Genomic DNA, 21,807 nt, shown 5'->3' on the forward strand with positions numbered 1-21,807 from the left:
ACACGACCTTTTTAAACAACTCTCATAACTCATCACACCAAGAATATTTAAAACAGAATAAGCACAATACTGTAGTATCCTCGCCTCAAGATTTGACTCAAAAGCACCACACATTTTTCACAACACGCTCACTTACTCTAAAACAGAGCTCAACGACAAACCTTTTCTTCGTGAATCAAGTGACCTCACACAACAATAGAGAGTAGTTCCACACACAATGAAATTTATAAACAATTAGGAACTCAAAATAGAAAGAATTTGCTCACTCTCAGAAATAACATTCCTATGCCACAAAAGATGCACCATAGGCTTGCCCGTAGTATACTACTCTACTAATTGAGCTCATTCAGTCAAGGATCAAGTAGGACTTTAATTGGTTGTAATGTAGGCTGCAGGATGGGTAGGATACATTTAGATATAAGAGTGACTACACCTTCCTAAGCACTTTAATACATATAATTAACCATTCAAAACCCCATACTTATGTCAAACCAAAACTACATCTTCACATCAATATATACACTTACTTTTTTCACAATCATACACTTACTTTTTTTCCCTTTCTTTTTCAATTCAAGTGGCTCTTACTTTTTAAAAACAGTGCACCTTTTTCCTTAGTTCAATAATTCCACCCAAAAGCGAAACCAACACCCCACACTTTAACTTTTACAACGTTCATAACAAATTCAAGCGCTCACGAGAGGTACAAAGTTCAAATAGATGTCCAATTTAAACAAATGAGTAAGGCTTGTAATGTGGTTGCCAAAGAAACGGGATTACATGCTCAAGAGGGATAACCACGATACATAATAATTAGGTGGGTAATAGCATATATCTGGATGGATAAAGAAATGCCTATATCACATCCAAGAGAGAATAAAACTACTATTTCGCTTTTGCACACACACGGGGCAAGTTCTAGACATCTAATGTAATGCACAGAATAACACAAGACCTCACACACATATGGCACGTAACTCACTCAGGATCGGACTATTAAGACACTCTAGTCACATCAGTTAAGTAAAGTTAGGATCATACACTTTAAAATACTTATACAAGAGTCAAAAACTGAGCCTAAGCGTCACAACTAAAGCACTTACTATTCTCAAGGCATAATGAAATTAAGAGATATTGCCTTAAATATAAATCACAGCTCAAGGTTTCCTACTCCTAAAAAAATAAAACCACTACTAACTGCACCCGGTTCAAACAAAACCATTGGAAAAGAATCACGACACAAAGAAAAATACAAAATTTGACGAGCACAAAACACACTTAACTTCTGCTCGCTAATCAAATATAGTATAGCATAATATCATATCCGCAAGGATTGGATTTTAATAGTATTCTCGTAGTTTCTAGCTTGGTTACTATCCAAGATGATCAACAATTGAGATTTATAAGATGGTTAATTAAAATTAACTAAGAATCTAAAGCTACTGACTAATGATAATGGAACAAGGAATAAGCAAAGAAGGTTATCAATGGGAGAATATAGGGTTTTGATAGGGTAGGTGCAAGATAATTATTCGGGATCTAACTCTAGATAATTTACTTTTAATGTTCAAGTGAGTCTCTCGAATTCACTCAATTATTAGTTCATACAATCAGTAAAATCTCCTCTATCGATTAAGTCTTAAACTCACAAGACAAAACAATTTAAACACGTGAAGATAGGCAAGAATGCATAATGGATTTATCTTTAGGAAAACCTCATTCGATTATTCTCCTAACTAGGTTTAATCAACAATTCAACAAGACTCTTTTGATTACTTAGAAGAATCTATGAACTCAACCAACAATATAATACAAGATATCACAAGTTATGCCTCTCTCGATTACATGAACAAGTGAATATATATGCAATAATTAATTCATCCAAAAACGATTCAATACATAAAACTAGAGTTATAATCGGCAAACAATCATCAATACACCAAATCCATCAAACCCTAAATGGAACTACTCCATAGAAATGGAGCAATTCATCACAAATAAATCCTTGTGCTTGTGTTCTTCCAACTCCTTCTTAGCCTCCATAGGTCCGAAGTATGTCAAAAGCCTAGAAAAATAATATTTTTCCATGCATTAATACCAAGTAGGGTCGGCCCCAGAGGAAACCACCCTTTCCTTGCCGAAATAGAACTTTCACTCTGTAAAAATTGCACAGGCACGCCGCATGGGGCGACGCGCCATGCGGGGCATTAGTGGGGAAATCCATAGAGCTCAACATCTGTAAGGAAGCCAAAAATACACTGCTGCGGCGCACCACGCACTGCAGTAGTGCAAAATTCTCAGAGTACAACTCCAAACTTGATTTTTAATGTCCAGACGTGGTCCTTGACCCCGAACATGATCCCGGCTTAATACATTGGGATTTTAATCGGACTTCAAAGCTCCAAATAGCTCGAATTAGCTCCACAACATCTACATAACTTGGAATCACTCCTATAAGGCATAAAACACATAATAAGTGCAAAACACTACCAATTAAAGCTCAAACACAAATAAAGTGCAGTGAATTAGAGTGCAATACATGACTAAAACACGAGATTATAGCCTACCATCAACACCCCACACTTAAACCATTGCTCGTCCTCGAGCAATAAAACTACACTTCATATAGACACGATCTTTTTCAACAACTCTGATAACTCATCACACCAAGAATATTTAAAACAGAATAAGCGTAATACTGTAACATCCTCGCCTCAAGATTTGACTCAAAAGCACCACACATTTCTCACAACCCGCTCACTTACTCTAAAACAGAGGTCAACGACAAAACATTTTCTTCGTGAATCAAGTGCCCTCACACAATAATAGAGAGTAGTTCCACACACAATGAAATTTATGAACAATTAGGAACTCAAAATAGAAAGAATTTGCTCACTCTCAGAAACAACATTCATGTCCCACAAAAGACGTATCATAGGCTTGCCCGAAGTGTACTACTCTACCCATTGAGCTCATTCAGTTGAGGATCAAGTACGACTTTAATCGGTTGTAATGTAAGCTACAGGGTGGGTAGGATACATTTAGATATAAGAGTGACTACACCTCCCTAAGCACTTTAATACATACAATTAACCATTCAAAACCCCACACTTATGTCAAACCAAAACTCCACCTTCACATCAATATACATTAACTCCCTACTTCTTTAAGCATAATTATGTCAAGTTACCACTAAGCACAAATACATCAAGAGTCACCACTATCAAGAAATATTTTTTCACAATCATACACTTATTTCTTTTCCTTTCTTTTTCAATTCAATTGGCTCTTACTTTTTAAAAACAGTGCACCTTTTTCCTTAGTTCAATAATTCCACCCAAAAGCGAAACCAACACCCCACATTTTAACTTTTACAACGTCCATAACAAATTCAAGTGCTCACGGGAGGTACAAGATCCAAATAGATGTCCAATTTAAACAAATGAGTAAGGCTTGTAATGTAGTTGCCAAAGCAACAGGATTACATGCTCAAAATGGATAACTACGATACATAACAATTAGGTGGATAATAGCATATATCTGGCTGGACAAAAAAATGCCTATATCACATCCAAGAGAGAATAAAACTACTATTTCACTTTGCACACATACGGGGCAAGTTCTAGACATCTAATGCAAGTGCACAGAATAACACAAGACCTCACACACACATGGTATGTAACTCACTCAGGATCAGACTATCAAGACACTCTTGTCACAGCAGTTAAGTAAAGTTAAGATCATACAATTTAAGGTACTTATACAAGAGTCAAAAACTGAGCCTAAGCGTCACAACTAAAGACTTACTATTCTCAAGGCATAATAATGTTAAGAGATATTGCCTTCAATATAAATCACAGCACAAGGTTTCCTACTCCTAAAATAAACAAAACCACTACTAACTGCACCCGGTTCAAACAAAACCCTTGGAAAAGAACCACGACACAAAGAAAAATACAAAATTTGACGAGCGCAAAACACACTTAACTTCTGCTCGCTAATCAAATATAGTATACATAATATCATATCCACAAGGATTGGATTTTAATAGTATTCTCGTAGTTTCTAGCTTGGTTGCTATCCAAGATGATCAACAGTTGAGATTTATAAGATGGTTAACTAAAATTAGCAAAGAATATAAAGCTATTAACTAATGACAATCGAACAAGGAATAAGCAAAGAAGGTTATCAATGGGAGAAGATAGGGTTTTGATAGGATAGGTACTTGCCAAAGTTAGGCGAGTACCTTAGTAATACCATAAACGGACGAGCAGTAATGGAAGAATGCTAATAAGGTAAGTAGATGGTAGATTGATTCTATTTCTAGGTCGGAATCAGAGAGAAATTAGGCGGCTGCTACTAGGATTTGCACAAGAGAGGAGACGGTTCGAGAGAGTATAAAGGTGGCTGAATAGGGAAATGATCTCTAGGGTTAGGGCGAGGGGCTATAAGGAGAAGGGACGAGTTTATTATGGGTTGTTGATCATTTAAGATCAACGACCAAGATCGAAGGGAAGCGGGGCGGGTTAATTGGAACGGGTCTCGACCGGAATTAATAAAGGGGCCGTTTGGTTTGGGCTAAAAGACTGGGCCAGGGGTTTTGGGCGTTTGGACCGTTGAAATTGTCCGAAAATTAGCTCAAAATTTGGCTACAATTTAAATACACGAAATTCAATAAAAATAATTTGTAAAAATGATTAATATATAATAAAAATATTATTTATACAGTACAATGATTGAAAATAATATCTTATAATTTTAAAAATATAAAAATGCTATTTTAGCCTAAATAATATAATAAATACATTTATGTATAGAATATAGGCTATTATTGTAAATAGTATAGATAAAATAGAAAAATGCAAATATAATTATGCAAGAAGAGTTAAAATATTATAAAATGCATAAGGGTATAGAATGATAAATTTGATGATTAAATCACCTTAAAAAATAATTTAAAAAGATAATTATAAATATTTAAACAAATTACATGGAAACAAAAGCAATTTTAAAGCTTTAAAAATTATAGAAAATTTTAGAAAATGCTTATATAACTCTTGTAAATTGGGTACTAATGCAAAATGATATTTTGAAAGTATATGATATACTTTATAAATATAAGAATTGGGTATCAACAGGAGCGGCATGCTTTTTTCTTCTCTTTTATTACGGATAGTACCTCTTCATGAACTTTTTGTTGATTGGGCCAATCCGCATACCTTATAAGTCAAAATGTTTGTAAGAGACACTCGAATACACCTCTTGTACCACATATGGTCCATCCTATTTGGCGGAAAATTTGCTTCGCGATCGACGAGAAGTAATATTAGGTTTTCTTACCACAAGAACTTGATCACCCACTTGGAAGGATCTAAGGCGAACCCGCATGTTGAAAGATTGAGATAGCCGGGCTTGATAACATTCAAGTCTTTATTGAGCCTCTAGTCTGTTCTCATCAAGAGCTTCTAACTCTTCAAGGTACAAGTGAGCATTTTCTTCATCAGTAAGTCCTTCTTGAATGGCGAGCCACAATGATGGAATCAGACGCTCAAGAGAAAGGACTTTTTCAACTCAATACACCAGCGAGTATCGAGTCACTCGCGTTGATGTGTGATATGTGGTCCGGTTTGCCCAAAGAGATCTTCCATTCTTTCGTGCCAATCTCTCTTGGACTTGGAGGCGACCTTTTTCAACAAATTGCAGAGCGTCTTGTTAAATGCTTTCAGCTAGACCATTGGCAGCAGCATAATATATGAAAGAATTACATTGCTTGAATCCAAAAAGATCACATATTTTGGTCATCAACTTGTTAGCAAATTGCTTTCCATTGTCCGTCAATATATATCTAGGAATTCCAAAACGATAAATAATATTGATTCATGAAATTTGCCACATTTTTCTTCTTTACTTCTTTAAGAGAAACGGCTTCGGCCCACTTCGAGAAGTAATCAGTTGCATCAAAAATGTATAAATGTCCACCAGAAGATTTTGGTAGTGGTCCAACAATATCTAGACCCCAAGCATCAAATAGCCATAAAGCAATAGTCGGGTGTAACATTTCAGGTGGCTGATGTATAAAGTTAGCATGGAATTGGCAAGTTTTACACCTTCGCGCATAATCCAAGCAATCTTTCACCATGGTAGGCCAATAATACCCCATTATTTTTATGTGGAAATTAATATTTGGCCCAGATTGATGCACACCACATACTCTGGAATGTGCTTCTTGCATGGCTTGAATGGATTCATCTGCCGCCAAACAACGTAAAAGCACTCCATCAAATGATCTCCTACAGAGTGTATCTTTGTAATACAGGAAACAAGTGGCTCTTCTTTGGATCTCCGTCATCCTTTGGGATTTTCTGGAAATATTCCGTAACAAAGATAATCAATTATTGATTATCACCAATCTTCAATTTCAGCCTAAAAAATGGCAACGAGATGCTAAACTTTGGTTTCTTCTTCTTCTTCTTCTTCTTCTTCTTCTTCTTCTTCTTCTTCTTCTTCTTCTTCTTCAAAATCATTTGGTGGGGGAACCACCCATCTTTGGAAAGCGGCAACTTGTGTTTGATCAGGCAAAGCTAATGAAGAATCTAAGGCTGCTAATGCATCAGCTCTTTTATTTTCCTTTCTTGGAACATGTTGAATAGTTACCTCTCCAAGCCAACCTACCAATCTCTGAGCGTATTTGTGATATGGGACCAACTCTAGCTTTTTGACCTCATAGCTACCCAAAAGTTGATTGATCACCAGCTTTGAGTCTCCAAAAAATTGTAGATGCAATTGCTTCATAACCACAACTATTTCAAATCCAAGCATGAGCGCTTGATATTCATTAATATTATTGGAGCAACGTTGTGTCAAAGTGAAGGAATATGACAAAACTTTCCCTTGAGAAGTGACAAAGACTATTCTAGCACCAACTCCTTCACGATGTGCAACACCATCAAAATATATCTTCCAGAGAGTTTGAATTTTGTTGACCATTGCATCTTCATCGGGCAATTCATCAGACAACTTCCAATCATCTGGAATTGGATGGTCAGCTAGGAAGTCTACTAATGCTTGTCCTTTTACCGCCTTTTGAGGAACGTATACAATTTCCAATTATTGAAACTGGAGATACCACCTCGCTAATCGATCACTTAGGATAGGTTTAGACATGACAAACTTGATAGGATTTGCTTTTGAGATGAGTCACACAATGTGAGCTTGGAATTAATGCTTCAGCTTCTGAATTGAAAATACAAGTGCCAAACATAACTTCTCGATAGGCGCAAGTTCAGCTCGGTCGGCGTCATCATCCTACTCAAGTAATAAAGTGCATTTCCTTTGCCTTCATCGTTTCATTGAGCCAGAAGTGCTCCTACCGACCTTTCTTGTGCTGAAATATATAGTATTAAAGGTTTTCCAAGTATGGGGGTTGCCAGTACTGGGGGGATTTATCAGATAGGTCTTAATGCTTTCAAAAGTATTTCTACATGCTTGATGCAATTCGAAAGGAACACCCTTTTTCATGAGGCAGCTAAATGGTTGACATCTTCCAGCTAGATTCGAAATAAATATTCTAAGGTATGCCAACTTACCTTGTAGGCTTTTTAACTCATGAATATATCTAGGCTCAGGCATTTTCAAGATAGCATCTACCTTATCTTGATTAATTTCGATCCTTCGATGTCTAACAATAAAACTGAGGAACTTTCCAGAGGTAACCCCAAAGGCACACTTCAATGGATTCATTTTGAGTTGGTATCTCCGAAGCTGTTCGAATACCATCCTCAAATCTTGCAAGGGATCATCTCTCTTCCTTGACTTTACCTCCAATCATCAACATAACACTCCACATTTTTATGAAGCATGCCATCAAAAATGTTTTGCATAGTACGTTGATATGTAGCACCAGCATTTTTCAAAAAAGAAGGCATTACCTTGTAGCAGCATATACCTTTAGGGGTGCGAAAGGCGGTAAGTTCTTCATCCTTCGGTGCCATTCGAATTTGATTATAGCCAGAAGAACCGTCCATGAAAGGCATCGCCTCATACCAGTTGTAGCATCAATCATGAGCTCTGGGATGGGAAGAGGAAACTCATCCTTAGGCAAGCATTATTAAGGTCCCTAAAGTCAACATAAAGTCGGATTTGGCCATTCTTCTTTCTTACAGGGACGATCCTCGAAATCGCTGTAGGATATTTAACTTCACGAATGAAACCAGCCTCAATAAGCTTGTTAACTTTGATTTCAATCAAGGGAACCAGTTCAGGTTTGAAGCGACATTGTGCTTGCTTCACGGGACGAGCCCCTTGTTTAACAACAAGATAATGAATGGCCACCTTGGGGGTCTAAACCTGGCATCTCTTTTTAACTCCAAGCAAATACATATTTGAACTCCTTACGTAGCTCAATATATTTTCTCTCTTCATCAACAGTTAGAGAGCCACTAACATATGTGGGCCTTTGATCTTCAATAACTCTGAGATTGACTTCATTTAGTGCGTCAGCAGTTGTCTTTACCCCTTCTTAAAGCTCATGTGGTGCATCTTTAGCGTCTTCATCCTCTTGGGGATCACCATCATTGAAAGATATATGATGACGTACATGAATATCAAACCACTTTTCCTCGACTTCCATAGGGGATGAAGCATTTTGTTCGCCATGAATTATGATATGATATGATTACCCCACACTTTCTTCATCTTCCTCATGTTATTTAGTATGGATTATAGTATCAGCATTTGCTTTGAGGACCCCTCCGTATGAAACTACAAGTTTTATCTCTTGCCTCATTCTAGAAGGAATCAAACTCGAGCGATTTGTGGTCGAAATCTACTTCTTAGCAAAGATAGGTTTTTCGACCCTTCTATTACTTCCATGACGCTTGGGATCCTTCTTAAATGGACCCAACCTGTCAAAGACTGAGATCCTTGGTTTTGTAAGTTGATCAAACACAGAAGGCTTCTCATTAAATGTTGTAGACTCTTTTTTAGCAGTAATGTAGTTACAACTTGCCTTTTTTATGGAGATATGGATTGGCGCGTGTTTTTTGTAACCCAAAGCTTCACGTGATTTTTTCAGGGGGTACCCTTTCTCCATCATCATCTTGTGAGTAGGGTTAGAAGATTCATGTGGGAGCTTTCCTAATTTGGATGGTTCATTGGGATCATATCCAGCTTTTGCTAACAACTTATAGGCATTTGGGTCAAAGCCCTCATTTGTGCACTTTACAGTAAGTGTTATATTTAGAAGCGAATTGTGGTTTGATGATTTGACAAACTCTTTAAGAAACTTTGTAGATGACTTAATTGCATTGATTCGCTTGATAGGAAGGGTCATTTTTCCTAACAGATTACCTTGTAGTTCAGAAGATGGATCTTCAACTTTTCTTGCCTATGGGATATAGTGAAGAACATGAATCACTTTCTTACTTGAAGATGCCTCATTTATGTTGTTCCTATCACAAAGCACTTGATCTTTTTAATCGTAATATTTGCCTTACTAGTTGTAACATCAGCAATCTTTGCAATATTTTTGGTCAGCATCCTTCATCAACCTTAACCTCTTTTGAGACACAATTCTTTAAGTAGAATTTTGTATCGACTAAGTATGATTCTGTCTCGGTGAAAGGTTTATTATCAGCAACTATATTCTTTTCGATCCCATCTTCACAACACTTCAAGCATTGATGGTAGGTGGATAAAATCACTTTGTTCTCATGTATCCAAGGCCTTCCTAACAAGATATTATATGAGGTCTTTGTGTCAATCACGTGCATCCATGCGCTCGAAAGCATATTCTCTCATATTAATTTCCAATTGAATAGCCCCTATATCTCTTTGGACCCCTTGATTGAATCCTTGAATCATCAAACGACTTTCACATAATTCATCCATCGGTATGCCAAGCTCTTTGACCGTACGAATTGGGAGAATATTGATGCCAAATCCATCATCAATCAAAATTCTATTTACTCTCTGTTCACGCACAAAGCCAACCATAAATAAGGGGTGATTATGATGTGATTCACCTAGCAAAGGATCATCATTAGTGAATGTGAATTTTGCATCACAAATGTCCGCTTCTTCAGAGAGATGCTCAGCGTGATTTTCAGACAAGGGATGTGGCAGCAATGGCAGATCTTCCCGCTTTGTCTCTTCTTCATCTACCTTACTACATGAGTCCTTGATATCTTCATAGGAAACTTGCGTGCATAAACAACTTGGCAGGAATTCTTCCAGTGTCACTGGACTACGTAGCCTTTGATAGTGATTCTCCTCCATTTTTGTTTTCGTCAGATTCTTCTTTACCATTCTCTTCTCGGGTCGTTTCACCACTTTCTCCATAGTCAATTGCTTGTTGGACTCCTTTTGTGAATTTGTCTTGCAGCGTCTCCACCGAGTCACTAGAATCCAACCCATCATCAATTTGACCATCACGTGATTCACTTTTCTCTTCAGATCTTTCCTCCACTATTACTTTATTCCCTATAGGGAGAAGCAATGATTTGCTCACATTGATAGGTTCAAAGTCACCAAATTTAATCATATTTGGCGATGATGCAATTTGGATGTCATGACCTTCATGTACTTCAACAAAGTTGCAAGATATATTGGGATCGAGTGATCCAAAAGTGAGAGAGACTTGATTCAAACTTTCCTTCTCATCCTTAAGTAAGATTTTTCCTTCATTGGATTCTCCAGCTTCATTTGGTCGCTTCATTTTAGGTAACTCAATGAGTTTCAACTCAAGGAGTTTTTCAAAAATTGCTGGAACATAGGAGTCCAAGAATGGATAGTCCTTCGCTTGCATTTCCTTCAAAGCTAACTTTCGGTTGGCTTTATCATGTCAGGATGTCGTCTTCACACTTTGCTTCTTACTCATTTTTGTCATAACTTTTGAAGGCGTGGCATTAACATTAACTGATTCTTTGCTCTTAAACTTCGGCACAAACTTGCCCCTTTTCTTTACTTTTTGTTTATCTCTCCCTTTGCGAGGTTCATAAATAGGCGGTCCTTGATTTCCACTTGAAGACATGCTTAACTCCATATCATGAGCATGTGTGGCCAATTATTCAAAAGCCTTAGGCTTGATACCCTATAGGATATAGAAAATTCACCAATGCATTCCTTGGATACATATTTCTACTCTAGAAGCTTCACTAAGTCTGTCTTTGCAGTTGAGGTTTGCATTTCTCCACCGATTGATGAAATAAACAATCGGTTCATCCTTCCATGGAAGCGTGTTTGTGAGTTCAACCATACTTACAGTGCGCCTTGTGCTATAGAAGAGATTGAGAAATTCATGTTCAAGTTGCTCCTAACTATCAATGGAACCGGCCTCGAGATCAGTATACCAATCAAAAGAATTTCCTTTTAAGGAGCGAACGAACTGCTTGACAAGATAATCTCCATAGATTCCAGCATTATTACAAGTATCGATGAAGTGTGCAATGTGTTGCTTTGGATTTTCTTTACCAATGAATGTTTGAAATTTTGGAGGTTGGTAACATGCACGCATCTTCAAACTATCAATTCTTGAAGTATATAGCTTTGCATATGCGAGATAAGACTTGGCAGCAATATTGTACTTGTCTTTGATGGTTTTCATAATGAAGTCTTTTAGCTAGTCAATGGGAATCACCCCGTCAGATGAAATATGAAGATCCTTAGGTGTCATTCTTTTCCTTGCAGATGAGTCTCATTTATGTTACATCATAGGGAGCTTCCCAGGTGCATGACTTGAATCTCCCCCATCATGCTTTCAACTCTATCTGTCAGCTTGACAATTTGATTATCTTAGTCTTGCATATGCTTCGTTAACCCTTTAATTGCCTTTGTTAAATTTGCGAGTTGTCTTTCAACAGTTGAAATGTTAGTCACTATTGCTTGGATAAACATTGGGGATGGTGGAGCAAAGCATGGATTTTCTCTTACACCATACTTTGAATGGAACAACTCATGTGGAGTGATTAGAGCAGATCCAGTGATCCAGACATCATCATCATCATCTTGTGTGATGAGATTCTTAGATCTATACGAGCTACGTAGAGCCAATATTTTTTCAACGATTTTAGCAATGTTCTCTCCTTCTTTCAATTCAGTTGAAAAGGATCTTTCCCCTTTTAAGGATCTAAAACCAAAGATAGGAACTGATGCAGACGGTATTTGAAATGCTTGTTGTCCCAGCAAGTTTGCTTTGTTCCTAGTATTAGGTCCTAAGCTTCTCATAGTTGCTTCGAGTATGCTTTCCACATCATAGGAGAACTTTGAATCAGTAGCCTTAGTAGAAGCAGATTTGGAGATAAATTTCTTAGGAGCCATTTCAACGTTCTTGAACATTGAGGAAAAGAGATGAGAGGTAGAGATGTCCCACTGTGCGTGCCAAAAATTTATAACAACAAATTTCGAGTCTGTAATATTCAAGAAAAGAAAAAGGTTACAAATTACAAAATGTAATATAAAGAGTCGACTTGGGTTGTAATCTCCAAAATGTCACTAAATCTGAAAATGACGTCCTCTGATTCTTCTCCTTACGAACGTCGCTTCAAGGGCTCTTGGCTTGTTCATGAAAGGAGGGATCCATCACTGACAGTTTGATGATTGTAACGAATAATGATTTGAGATTTAGCTATCACGAACGGAAGATTTGGAGCTGCCTCTTAGATTCTTGACTTGTACTCCGTTTTTGAATTTCTTTACGAACGAAGATCGCTAATGTAGAAGAAGACTTTAGATGCTTGCTTGGAGCTTCTCTAGCTTTTCTCCCACTTGCTTGATGACGAGCTCGAAACACACACTTTAGTTATGCTCGCTAGTCAAAAATAGTATAGTGTAATATTATATTTACAGGGATTGCAGTTAAACAGTATTTTCATAGTTCTAGCTTGATTGCTAACCAGGAGAATCAACAAATAAGATTTATAAGATGTCTAACTAAAATTAACTAAGAATCTAAAGCTATTGACTAATGACAATCACAACAAGGAACAAGCGAAGAAGTTAACAGTGAGAGAAAATAGGGGTTGATAGGACAGGTGCAAGATAATTGTTTGGGATCTAACTCTAGATAATTCACTTCTAATGCTTAAGTGCATCTCTCGAATTCACTCAATTATTAGTTCAAACATTCAGTAAAAACTCCTCTCTCGATTAAGTCTTAACCTCACAAGACGAACCAATTTTAAGCACGTGAAGATATGCAAGAATGCATAGTGGATTGGTCTTTAGGAAAACCTTCTTCGATTATTCTCCTAACTAGGTTTAATCAATAATTCAACTAGCCTCTTTCAATTACTAAGAAGAATTAATGAACTCAACCAACAATACAATGCAAAGATATCACAAGTTATGCCTCTCTCGATTAGATGAACAAGTGAATATAGATGCAACAGATAAATTATCCAAAAATGCTTTAATACATAAAACTAGAGTTATAATCCACAAACAAATATCAATACACCAAATCCATGAAACCCTAAAGAGAACTACTCCATATATATGGAGTAATTCATCACAAATATAATTAAAGTATAGTAAAACATAGATTCGATCCAAACTCGGGTCTTGAATGAGGAAGTAATGATGAAATCCTTGTGCTTTTGCTCCTCCAACTCCTCCTTGGCTTCCTTAGGTCTAAAGTATGTCAAAAGTCTAGAAAATAATATTTTTCCATGTATTTATACCAAGTAGGGTTGGGCCCAAACGAAATCACTTTTTCCTAGCCGAAATAGGAAAACTTGCAAAATTAATTCTTTTCATGTGTCGCACTATGCTACGCCCAGTGCATCGCATTAGTTCAATTTTCTCTGTCGTAAACTCTCTGAAATTAGCTTGTCTGACAGAATTTTGTACTGATGCTACGCACTATACCACGCACTATGCCTAGCATTAGTGTATTGTTTTTGTCAGACTTCAGAAACCCATTCTCTGAACTCTGTCAATCTTCTGACATACATTTACCCTACTGCGTCGCACTATGCATCTCCTATTGCGTCGCACTAGTGCATTTCTTCAGCTGTTGCTTCTACCTTGATTTTTGATGTCCAGAAGTGATCCTCGACACTCGAACACGATCCCAACTTAATCCTTTGGGCTTTTACTCTGACTTCAAAGCTCAAATTATTTGATTTAGCTCCACAATATCTACATAGCTCGGAATCACTCCTACAAGGCATAAAACACACAACAAGTACAAAACACTATCAATTAAAGCTCAAACACAAGTAAAGTGCAGTGAATTAGAGTGCAATAAGCAACTAAAACACATGATTATAGCCTACCATCAACACCCGACGCTTAAACCATTGCTCGTCCTCGATCAATCAAACTACACTTCATATAGACACGACCTTTTAAACACCTCTCCTAACTCATCACACCAAGAATAATTAAAACAGATTAAGCACTCTAACGTAACATCCTCGCCTCAAGATTTGACTCAAAAGCACCACACAATTTTCACAACCCGCTCGCTTACTCTAACATAGAGGTCAACGACATTACCTTTCCTTCGTGAATCAAGTGCCCTCACACAACAATAGAGAGTAGTTCCACACATAATAAAATTTAAGAATAATTAGGAACTCAAGATGGAAAGAATTAACTCACTCTCAAAAACAACATTCATATGCCACAAAAGACGTACCATAGGCTTCACCGTAGTATACTACTCTACTAGTTGAGCTCATTCAGTTAAGGATCAAGTAGGACTTTAATTAGTTGTAATGTAGGCTGCGAGAAGGGTAGGATACATTTAGATATAAGAGTGACTACACCTACCTAAGCACTTTAATACATACAATTAGCTATTCAAAACCCCACACTTATGTCAAACAATGACTCCACCTTCACATCAATACACATTAACTCCCTACTTCTTTAAGCACAATTACATCAAGTTACCACTATCAAAGAACACTGTTCACAATCATACACTTATTTTTTTCTTTATTTTTCAATTCAAGTGGCTCTTACTTCTTCAAAAAAATGCACCTTTCTTCTTATTTCAATAATTCCACTCAAAAGCCAAACCAACTACCCCGCACTTCAACTTTTACAAAGTTGATAACAAATTCAAGTGCTCACGAGAGGTAAAAGGTTCAAATATATGGTCAATTCGAGCAAATAGGTAAGGCTTGTAATGTAGTTGCCAGAGAAATAGGATTACAGGCTCAAAGGAGTTAACTAAGATACATAACAATTAGGTGGGTAAAACATATATCTGGCTCAACAAATAAATGCCTATATCACTTCCAAGACTGAATAAAACTACTATTTCGCTTTGCAAACACACGAGACAAGTTCTAGACACCAAATGCAATGCACCGAGTAACAAAAAACCTCACACACACATGGCACATAACCCACTCAAGATTGAATTATCAAGACACTCTAGTCAAAACAGTTAAGCAAAGTTAAGATCATACAGTTTAAGGTGCTTATACAAGAGTCAAAAACTGAGCCTAAGCGTCACAACTAAAGCACTAACTATTCTCAAGGCATAATAAAGTCAAGAGACATTGCTTTCAATTCAAATCATAGCACAAGGTTTCCTACTCCTAAAACAATAATAAACTAACTACACCTGGTTCAAACAAAACCCTTGGAAAAGATCCGCGGCACAAAAAAAACCAAGGGGGAATTAATGCATTTCCTAACAAAAGAAAATCTTTTTTGTCATTTTATTTCGACTTTAATCCCTCAAGAAACCATTCGAATGATATCCATCGTTGGGAAAAATAAAAAAAAATCAATTTTCTATCTCTAACTACTATAACTAACAAAAAAGAAACCTAAAACTAATCTACATACATACAGTTATCCCCCACCCCCACACTTTAAGTTGTGGCATGTCCCCATGACACAAAATTTAAAAGCATAAGGTAAAGGAAACTTCACTGAATATCTAGTCAGGGTCTGAGTCGAACTCGGGCTCCATTCCTCGCCTTCGAACTAATGCGCACATCCATGTAGATGACTTCTTCTCAACCTTCTTCGGGTATACCCCACACTTATCTTTCTCACTTAGTGCAGCCTTCTATTTCGAGCCCTTCACTTTCCACTCAACACTAGCAGCTGATGTTTCTTTTTGTGCCCCCTTTGCTACATTCATATCAAACGTCACCGTCTCCTCACCCACTCTAAGCATGAGTTTCCTCTCGTGTATATCTAATATAGCTCTACCTATTGTTAAGAATGGTCTTCCTAGGATGAGGGGGATCTCCTTGTTCTCCTCCATATTCACCACTATAAAGTGTATAGGAAATACGAACTTATCCACCCCAACTAACACATCTTCCACTATTCCCTCGGGTATTAAAGTCGTCTAGTCAGCCAACTGCAAATATATTGGCACCGATCTTATCTCTCCAATCTCCTTCTCAAGTTTTCTGTAAATAGATAGAGGCATTAAATTAATTGAGGCACCAGAATCACATAATGATTTATCAAAATGAATTGTTCATACAGAGCAAGGTATAGTAAAGCTCCATGGATCTCTACACTTTTATGGGAGTTTGTTTTGTAAGATCGCACTACAATGCTCTATGAGCTTGACCACTGAGGTCTCCTCGATTTTCCTTTTATTTGTAAGGATCTCCTTCAAGAATTTGGCATAAGCAGGCATTAGTGAGAGCACTTTTGTGAATGGAAAGTTCACATGAACCTGTTTTAGCACATCCAAAAATTTCTCAAACTGCTTGTCCAGCTTTTCTCTACATAGCTTTTGAGGGGAAGGTAAAGCAGGCATATTCTTGCTATCTTCAGGTTCCTCCCTTCTCGAAGTTTCTTCCTTCTTTTTCTTCTCAATTTTCATCGGGGCCTTCATCTTTTTATCAACATCATTTTTCAGCTGCTTCCCACTTTCCTTTTCAAGTATCACATTATCTTGGATCGGGGTGGGATCTTTCAACACTTGCCCACTTCTCAAGGTCACAGCATTCACCGTTTCTTTAGGATTCTCTTTTGTATCAATGGGGAGAGTACCTGGAATATTGTTGCAATATTGTTGCAATCTGTCCCACTTGTCTCTCCAAGTTTCGCAAATCAGTGCCCATTTCTTTGATAGCTGCTCCATGAGCGTCCGGCCTCTCATCTGTCTTGATAATGAATGCCTTCATTAGATCCTCTAGACCAGACTGAATGGGTTGTTGAGGCTGAAATTGCTGCCTCTGTTGATTTTGGTATGCTAAAGCTCCTTGTCCCTGCGGTCTAGAGTTATTTTGTTGCCAAGCATTCGTAGTACCTCCAGGTGAACTCCATGAAAAACCAGGGTGCCTCTGACCCATTGCATTGAAATTTTATATTCCCGTAGCATTTACTTCCTTAGTTGAGGCTTGACACTCATGAGTAGGGTGTCCTCTTTCACATATATCACAAGTTGCATGAGGCTCACTTTGTATCAAGGCTAAGGTCAGCTTCCTTATCTCTTTGGCCATAGTATCAAGTTGTACCTGCACAGATGTGTTAGCATCAACCTGGTGAACACCAATTGATCTTCGTCTTTACGCACTCTCAGAGGGCCATTGATTTGCATCTTCAGATAACTCGTCAAGAATTGTGATTATATCCTCTTGAGTCTTCTTCATCAACAGGCCTCCAGCTGCATTGCTCAATGTTCTACGTTAGGCTAGTATCAATCCATCCCAAAAGTCCTAGAGTTGCATCCAGAGTTAAATTCTGCTATGTTGACACTTTCAAACAATCTCCTTAAACCTATTCCATGCTTCAAAAATAGTTTTCGTATCTCTCTGGCAGAAGTTATGGATTTCTCTTCTAAACTTGCCCGTTTTGGCTGAGGAGAAATATTTATCAAGGAATTTCTGGTCATCTCCTCCCAAGTTCTAATTGATCCCGTGGGCAAGCTTCGAAGTCACTATTTTGCGTATTATTTAAAAGAAAAGGGGAATGCCCTTAAATACACTGCATCTTGTGACACACCATTGTATTGAAAGGTATTCATAATCTCCTCGAAGTCCATTAGATGTGTGTTTGGATCTGTGTTTGGCTTCCCTCTGAAGACACAACAATTCTGAAAGGTTTGAAGCAACCCTTGATTCAACTCGAAATTGTTTGCTACAATTGGGGGTGGTCTAACACTTGATAAACATTGATTGTAGACCGGTCTAGCATAATCACCAAGTGGTATCCCAGGCCCGGGAGCTATATTTACGAACTGATCTGCAGTCAAGGGTTGATTTTGAGCAATTCTACGACCCCTCTCTTCTTCGTAGATAATTTGTGCATCTCTAATAGCAGCTTCCTCAGCATCCCGTGCAACTTGTTCTCTTCGTTGGGCTGCTTCTCTCGCAAGCAAATCTACATTATCCTCACCATTTCCAGCCATAAGTTCTTTAGTTGAGGATTGCCCAACCTTTTTTGATGTCTTGGTGAGATTTCTTTCCTTCCTCAGTTGTCGCAGTTGTTTTTTAATTTCTGGCTTGTATGGTAGTACTTCCTTTGCAGAAGTTCGAGTCATGCACCAATCTTAACTTGTAACCTGCGCACAATCAAAGAACACCAACCGTAAAAAGAGAAAAATAAAATTAAATAAAAAGAGAAAAAAAATTCCTGAATTAGCACTACAAACTATTTCAAACAATCCTAAACTCTAAACCCTAAACACCACCTGCACGCTTAAGAGCTTCTCTCTCTGGCAATTTTTGGCAACTCCTTGGCAATTTCCGGTGACAGTCCTCTTATGGCCGATCTGGCAGGCGGCCAACCTACTTCTGGGGCTGGTTTGCCTTCTTCTTCCAATTCCCAACCATTAAACAACAATCCAACAACAAATAATTCAGTAGATTACTCAAAAATCCTAAAACCTAATTCTTTGAATGCACCAACTCCGGCAGTCTCTAATGTTAATGTAGTCGCACCAATTCCAATCAAATCAGTCCAGTTCCTTTATGGTCAACCACTTATAAAGTGGACTGAAGCAGAAATAAATCGAATGAATATCATACAAGGCCTACAATATGCTGTTGTTACTAAGTTTTTGTATGGTTGGCCGAATTTTCATGAGCTACGTCGAGTTATTCCATCTCAATGTAGAATAAAAAGAGAATGTAACATTGGTTTCGTATGTGATAGGCATGTCCTAATTAGATTGACTCTTTTTGAAGACTTTATAAATTTAACGTCTAAGAGTTCATATTGCGTGAAGGAAAAGGATGGATACCAATATCAAATGCGACCTTTTATTTATGATTTGAAGTTTAAAGCTAATGAAGAGACTCCTTTAGCTTTGGCATGGATTTCCTTTCCAAAACTGTTGCCAACGTTCTTTGTGAAAGAGTGTCTATTCTCTCTTGCTTCTGCTGTTGGGAAGCCCATGGCTTTAAACATGGAAACAGTCAATAAAACAAGGCTCAGCTGTGCACGAGTAACTGTGTTAATTGACCTACTAGCTGACCTACCAATAAAGGTGAGGATGGACATTGAGAATAAAGCTACTGAGACTGTGAAGACTGAATGGGTTTAAATCCAATACGACTACATCCCTAAGTATTGTAAAGAATGTAGGTTACAAGGTCATAATGAGGAGGAATGTAGGAGACTTCATCTAGAATTAATTCCAGTTGTGGATAAATAAGATGATGGTGCTATTGAACAAGGTGGAAGAAAGAATAGCAATGAACAACCACTCAAGATTTTAATAGTGGTAAGGTTGTAGGTAATGTTGGTGAGCATTGGGGAGAAGTAAAGGATAATCGAGTGAATAACAATGCTAATCAAGAAAATAATCAAGGTAACACTGGGAAAGAAATTGTTCCAGTTGACCAAGGATTAAGGCAACAGCTGGAAACAACCAATAAATTTGCGGCTTTTGAAGACACTAAAGGTGACAAGGAAGAAAATAATCAATTGTCCATAGTAGAAAATTTACTGGTCAACGCATCCCTAACCCTACTGCCCAGCGTAGCCCTAATCCTAAAGGAGATGGGAGATTAAATCCATTGGCAGCTACTTTTTATCCAAATCCAGCTGGGAATGAGTTGAAGGGAGGTAATATGACTTGTCCTAAAGGGAATGGGATAACTGATCACAAAAGTAAGGAGTCTACAGCTCAATGGGTTCAAAGAGCTTTTGTTGGAACTAGGGTTACTGTTAATACATCATGTCAGGAGATTTCATCACAAGAAATATATGTTGTTGAAGAACTGGGTAAGCAATCTGGACAAATGCAGCTTGGGGAAGGAAAGCTATGGTGTGATCAAGTTGAAGAGCACTCTGAAGAAAAAGAGGGTGGATTGTTTGAAGAAGATGAAGGTGATGACCTAGAGGAAGAAGATGATCTCACATGTGAAGAACAAAGTGTTAATGAAAATTATGAACAAGGAATAATGAAGACAATGAAGAATGCCAATGATCCTAATAGGGTTAAATGATACTGGGGGGAACTCATAGTGATGCTGAGCATATTAATGAGATTAATCTCATTAGCAAACAAACTGAAGATGGTGACAAAAAGCAGCAACAGGAGAATACAGTTAAAACAAAAGATGTCCAACAGTTAGGGCAACAAAGGGCTATTGTAGTTAATGATTCATTGAAGAGTCCAATTGATTCAAGAGGAAACAAAGGAAAGGGGAATTCGAATAGAAATTTAATCCCTAGACCTACCATAAACAGCTTGGTAGGTCAGCAAGAAGCCAAGGAGGGAGAATTTCTAACTGCAGCTCAAGGAAAGGACTTAGACGAAGAATCTACTGCACAAAATTTTCTCAACGTGGCAAGGCAGGGGGGTCTATCACCAAGACATATGAAAAAAGGAAGATCAGTTGCAAAGGGGAGGAAGAAACAGGTGAAGGACCCTAGTGTGTCAACTGCTGGGGTACAAACGAGAAGGGCCTTAACTAAATCAAGTAATTAGCTATGAATGCTATTATTTGGAATGTTAGGTCAGTGAATATAATAAAAGCCTTTGAAAGGCTTGTTACAATGAATAGGAAGCATCATATTGAAATCATAGGGATCATGGAACCAAAGCAAAACTCGAGGAAGCTGAAAAAATAACAGAGGAATATTGGATTGGATCGGGCTTTTGTTAACATTATGGAACCAAAGAAAAACTCGAGGAAGCTAGAAAAATATCGGAGGAAGATTGGATTGGCTCAGTCTTTTGTTAACATCTCAAACAAAGTGTGGACTTTCGTTGATGAAAAATATGAAGTAAAGGTGCTCATGGATACGGTACTACAGCTGACATTACAGCTTCTCAATATGGAAACTTAATAGGAGCTGATTGTTACACTAGTTTATGCTAAGTGTGACGCTATTGAGAGAATTGAACTTTGGGATACACTATGTATGCACTTGCAAGAGATATGACTACTCTTTGGTTTGTGGGGGTAATTTCAATGTGATATGGGATGAAGAAGAGAAATTTGGAGGATTATCAGTGTCTTTGAATGAAGTTGAAGACATTAGGCATTATGTAAACACTTGTAATTTGTTTGATCTTGGATTCAAGGGAAGCATCTATACATGGTGGAATAGTCGAGCAGAAGGTGATTGTATTTTCAAAAAATTGGATCGTTGCCTAGCAAATATGGAATTTCAGCAATTGCTGCCAGGCTTGGAGATAACTCACCTACCAAAGATTGGTTCTGATCATAGTCCTATGTTGATTACATGCAATCCATTTTCTATCCCAATCAAGAAATCTTTTAGGTTTCTCAATTTCTGGACGAAACATGAGTCATTTGTTGATATTGTGAAGGAGAACTGGAGGGCTGATTTTTGTGCAAATCCATTTGTCATCTTCAATCGCAAATTGAAGAAACTAAAGAAGGCATTATCTGCGTGAAGTAG

The 21,807-nt window shown here is 37.6% G+C and overlaps 1 protein-coding gene across 1 annotated transcript; it reads right to left on the minus strand.

Moving 5' to 3' along the window:
• Nucleotides 1-6,290: 6,290 nt before the first annotated feature.
• Nucleotides 6,291-8,033, minus strand: LOC142168107 (uncharacterized). The gene is made up of 3 exons (XM_075228768.1): nt 7,929-8,033; nt 6,541-7,080; nt 6,291-6,362 (listed from the first exon to the last, which is right to left on the minus strand). The coding sequence occupies exons 1-3, from the start codon at nt 8,031-8,033 to the stop codon at nt 6,291-6,293; spliced, it is 717 nt and encodes a 238-aa protein (XP_075084869.1).
• Between the last annotated feature and the right edge of the window lie 13,774 nt (nt 8,034-21,807).

This window comes from Nicotiana tabacum, chromosome 13 (genome assembly GCF_000715075.1).
Source record: "Nicotiana tabacum cultivar K326 chromosome 13, ASM71507v2, whole genome shotgun sequence".
In the NCBI taxonomy this organism is placed as follows: Eukaryota; Viridiplantae; Streptophyta; class Magnoliopsida; order Solanales; family Solanaceae; genus Nicotiana; species Nicotiana tabacum.

Excerpts from the sequence above, each read along its gene's own strand:
- LOC142168107 (XM_075228768.1), bottom strand. The coding sequence starts at position 8,033 with ATGCCTTTCATGGACGGTTCTTCTGGCTATAATCAAATTCGAATGGCA. Across the intron at positions 7,081-7,928 it reads AAGGTATATGCTGCTACAAG|GCGGTAAAAGGACAAGCATT; the intron begins GTAATGCCTTCT and ends GTTCCTCAAAAG. Across the intron at positions 6,363-6,540 it reads TTGCCGCTTTCCAAAGATGG|AAAATCCCAAAGGATGACGG; the intron begins GTGGTTCCCCCA and ends GAATATTTCCAG.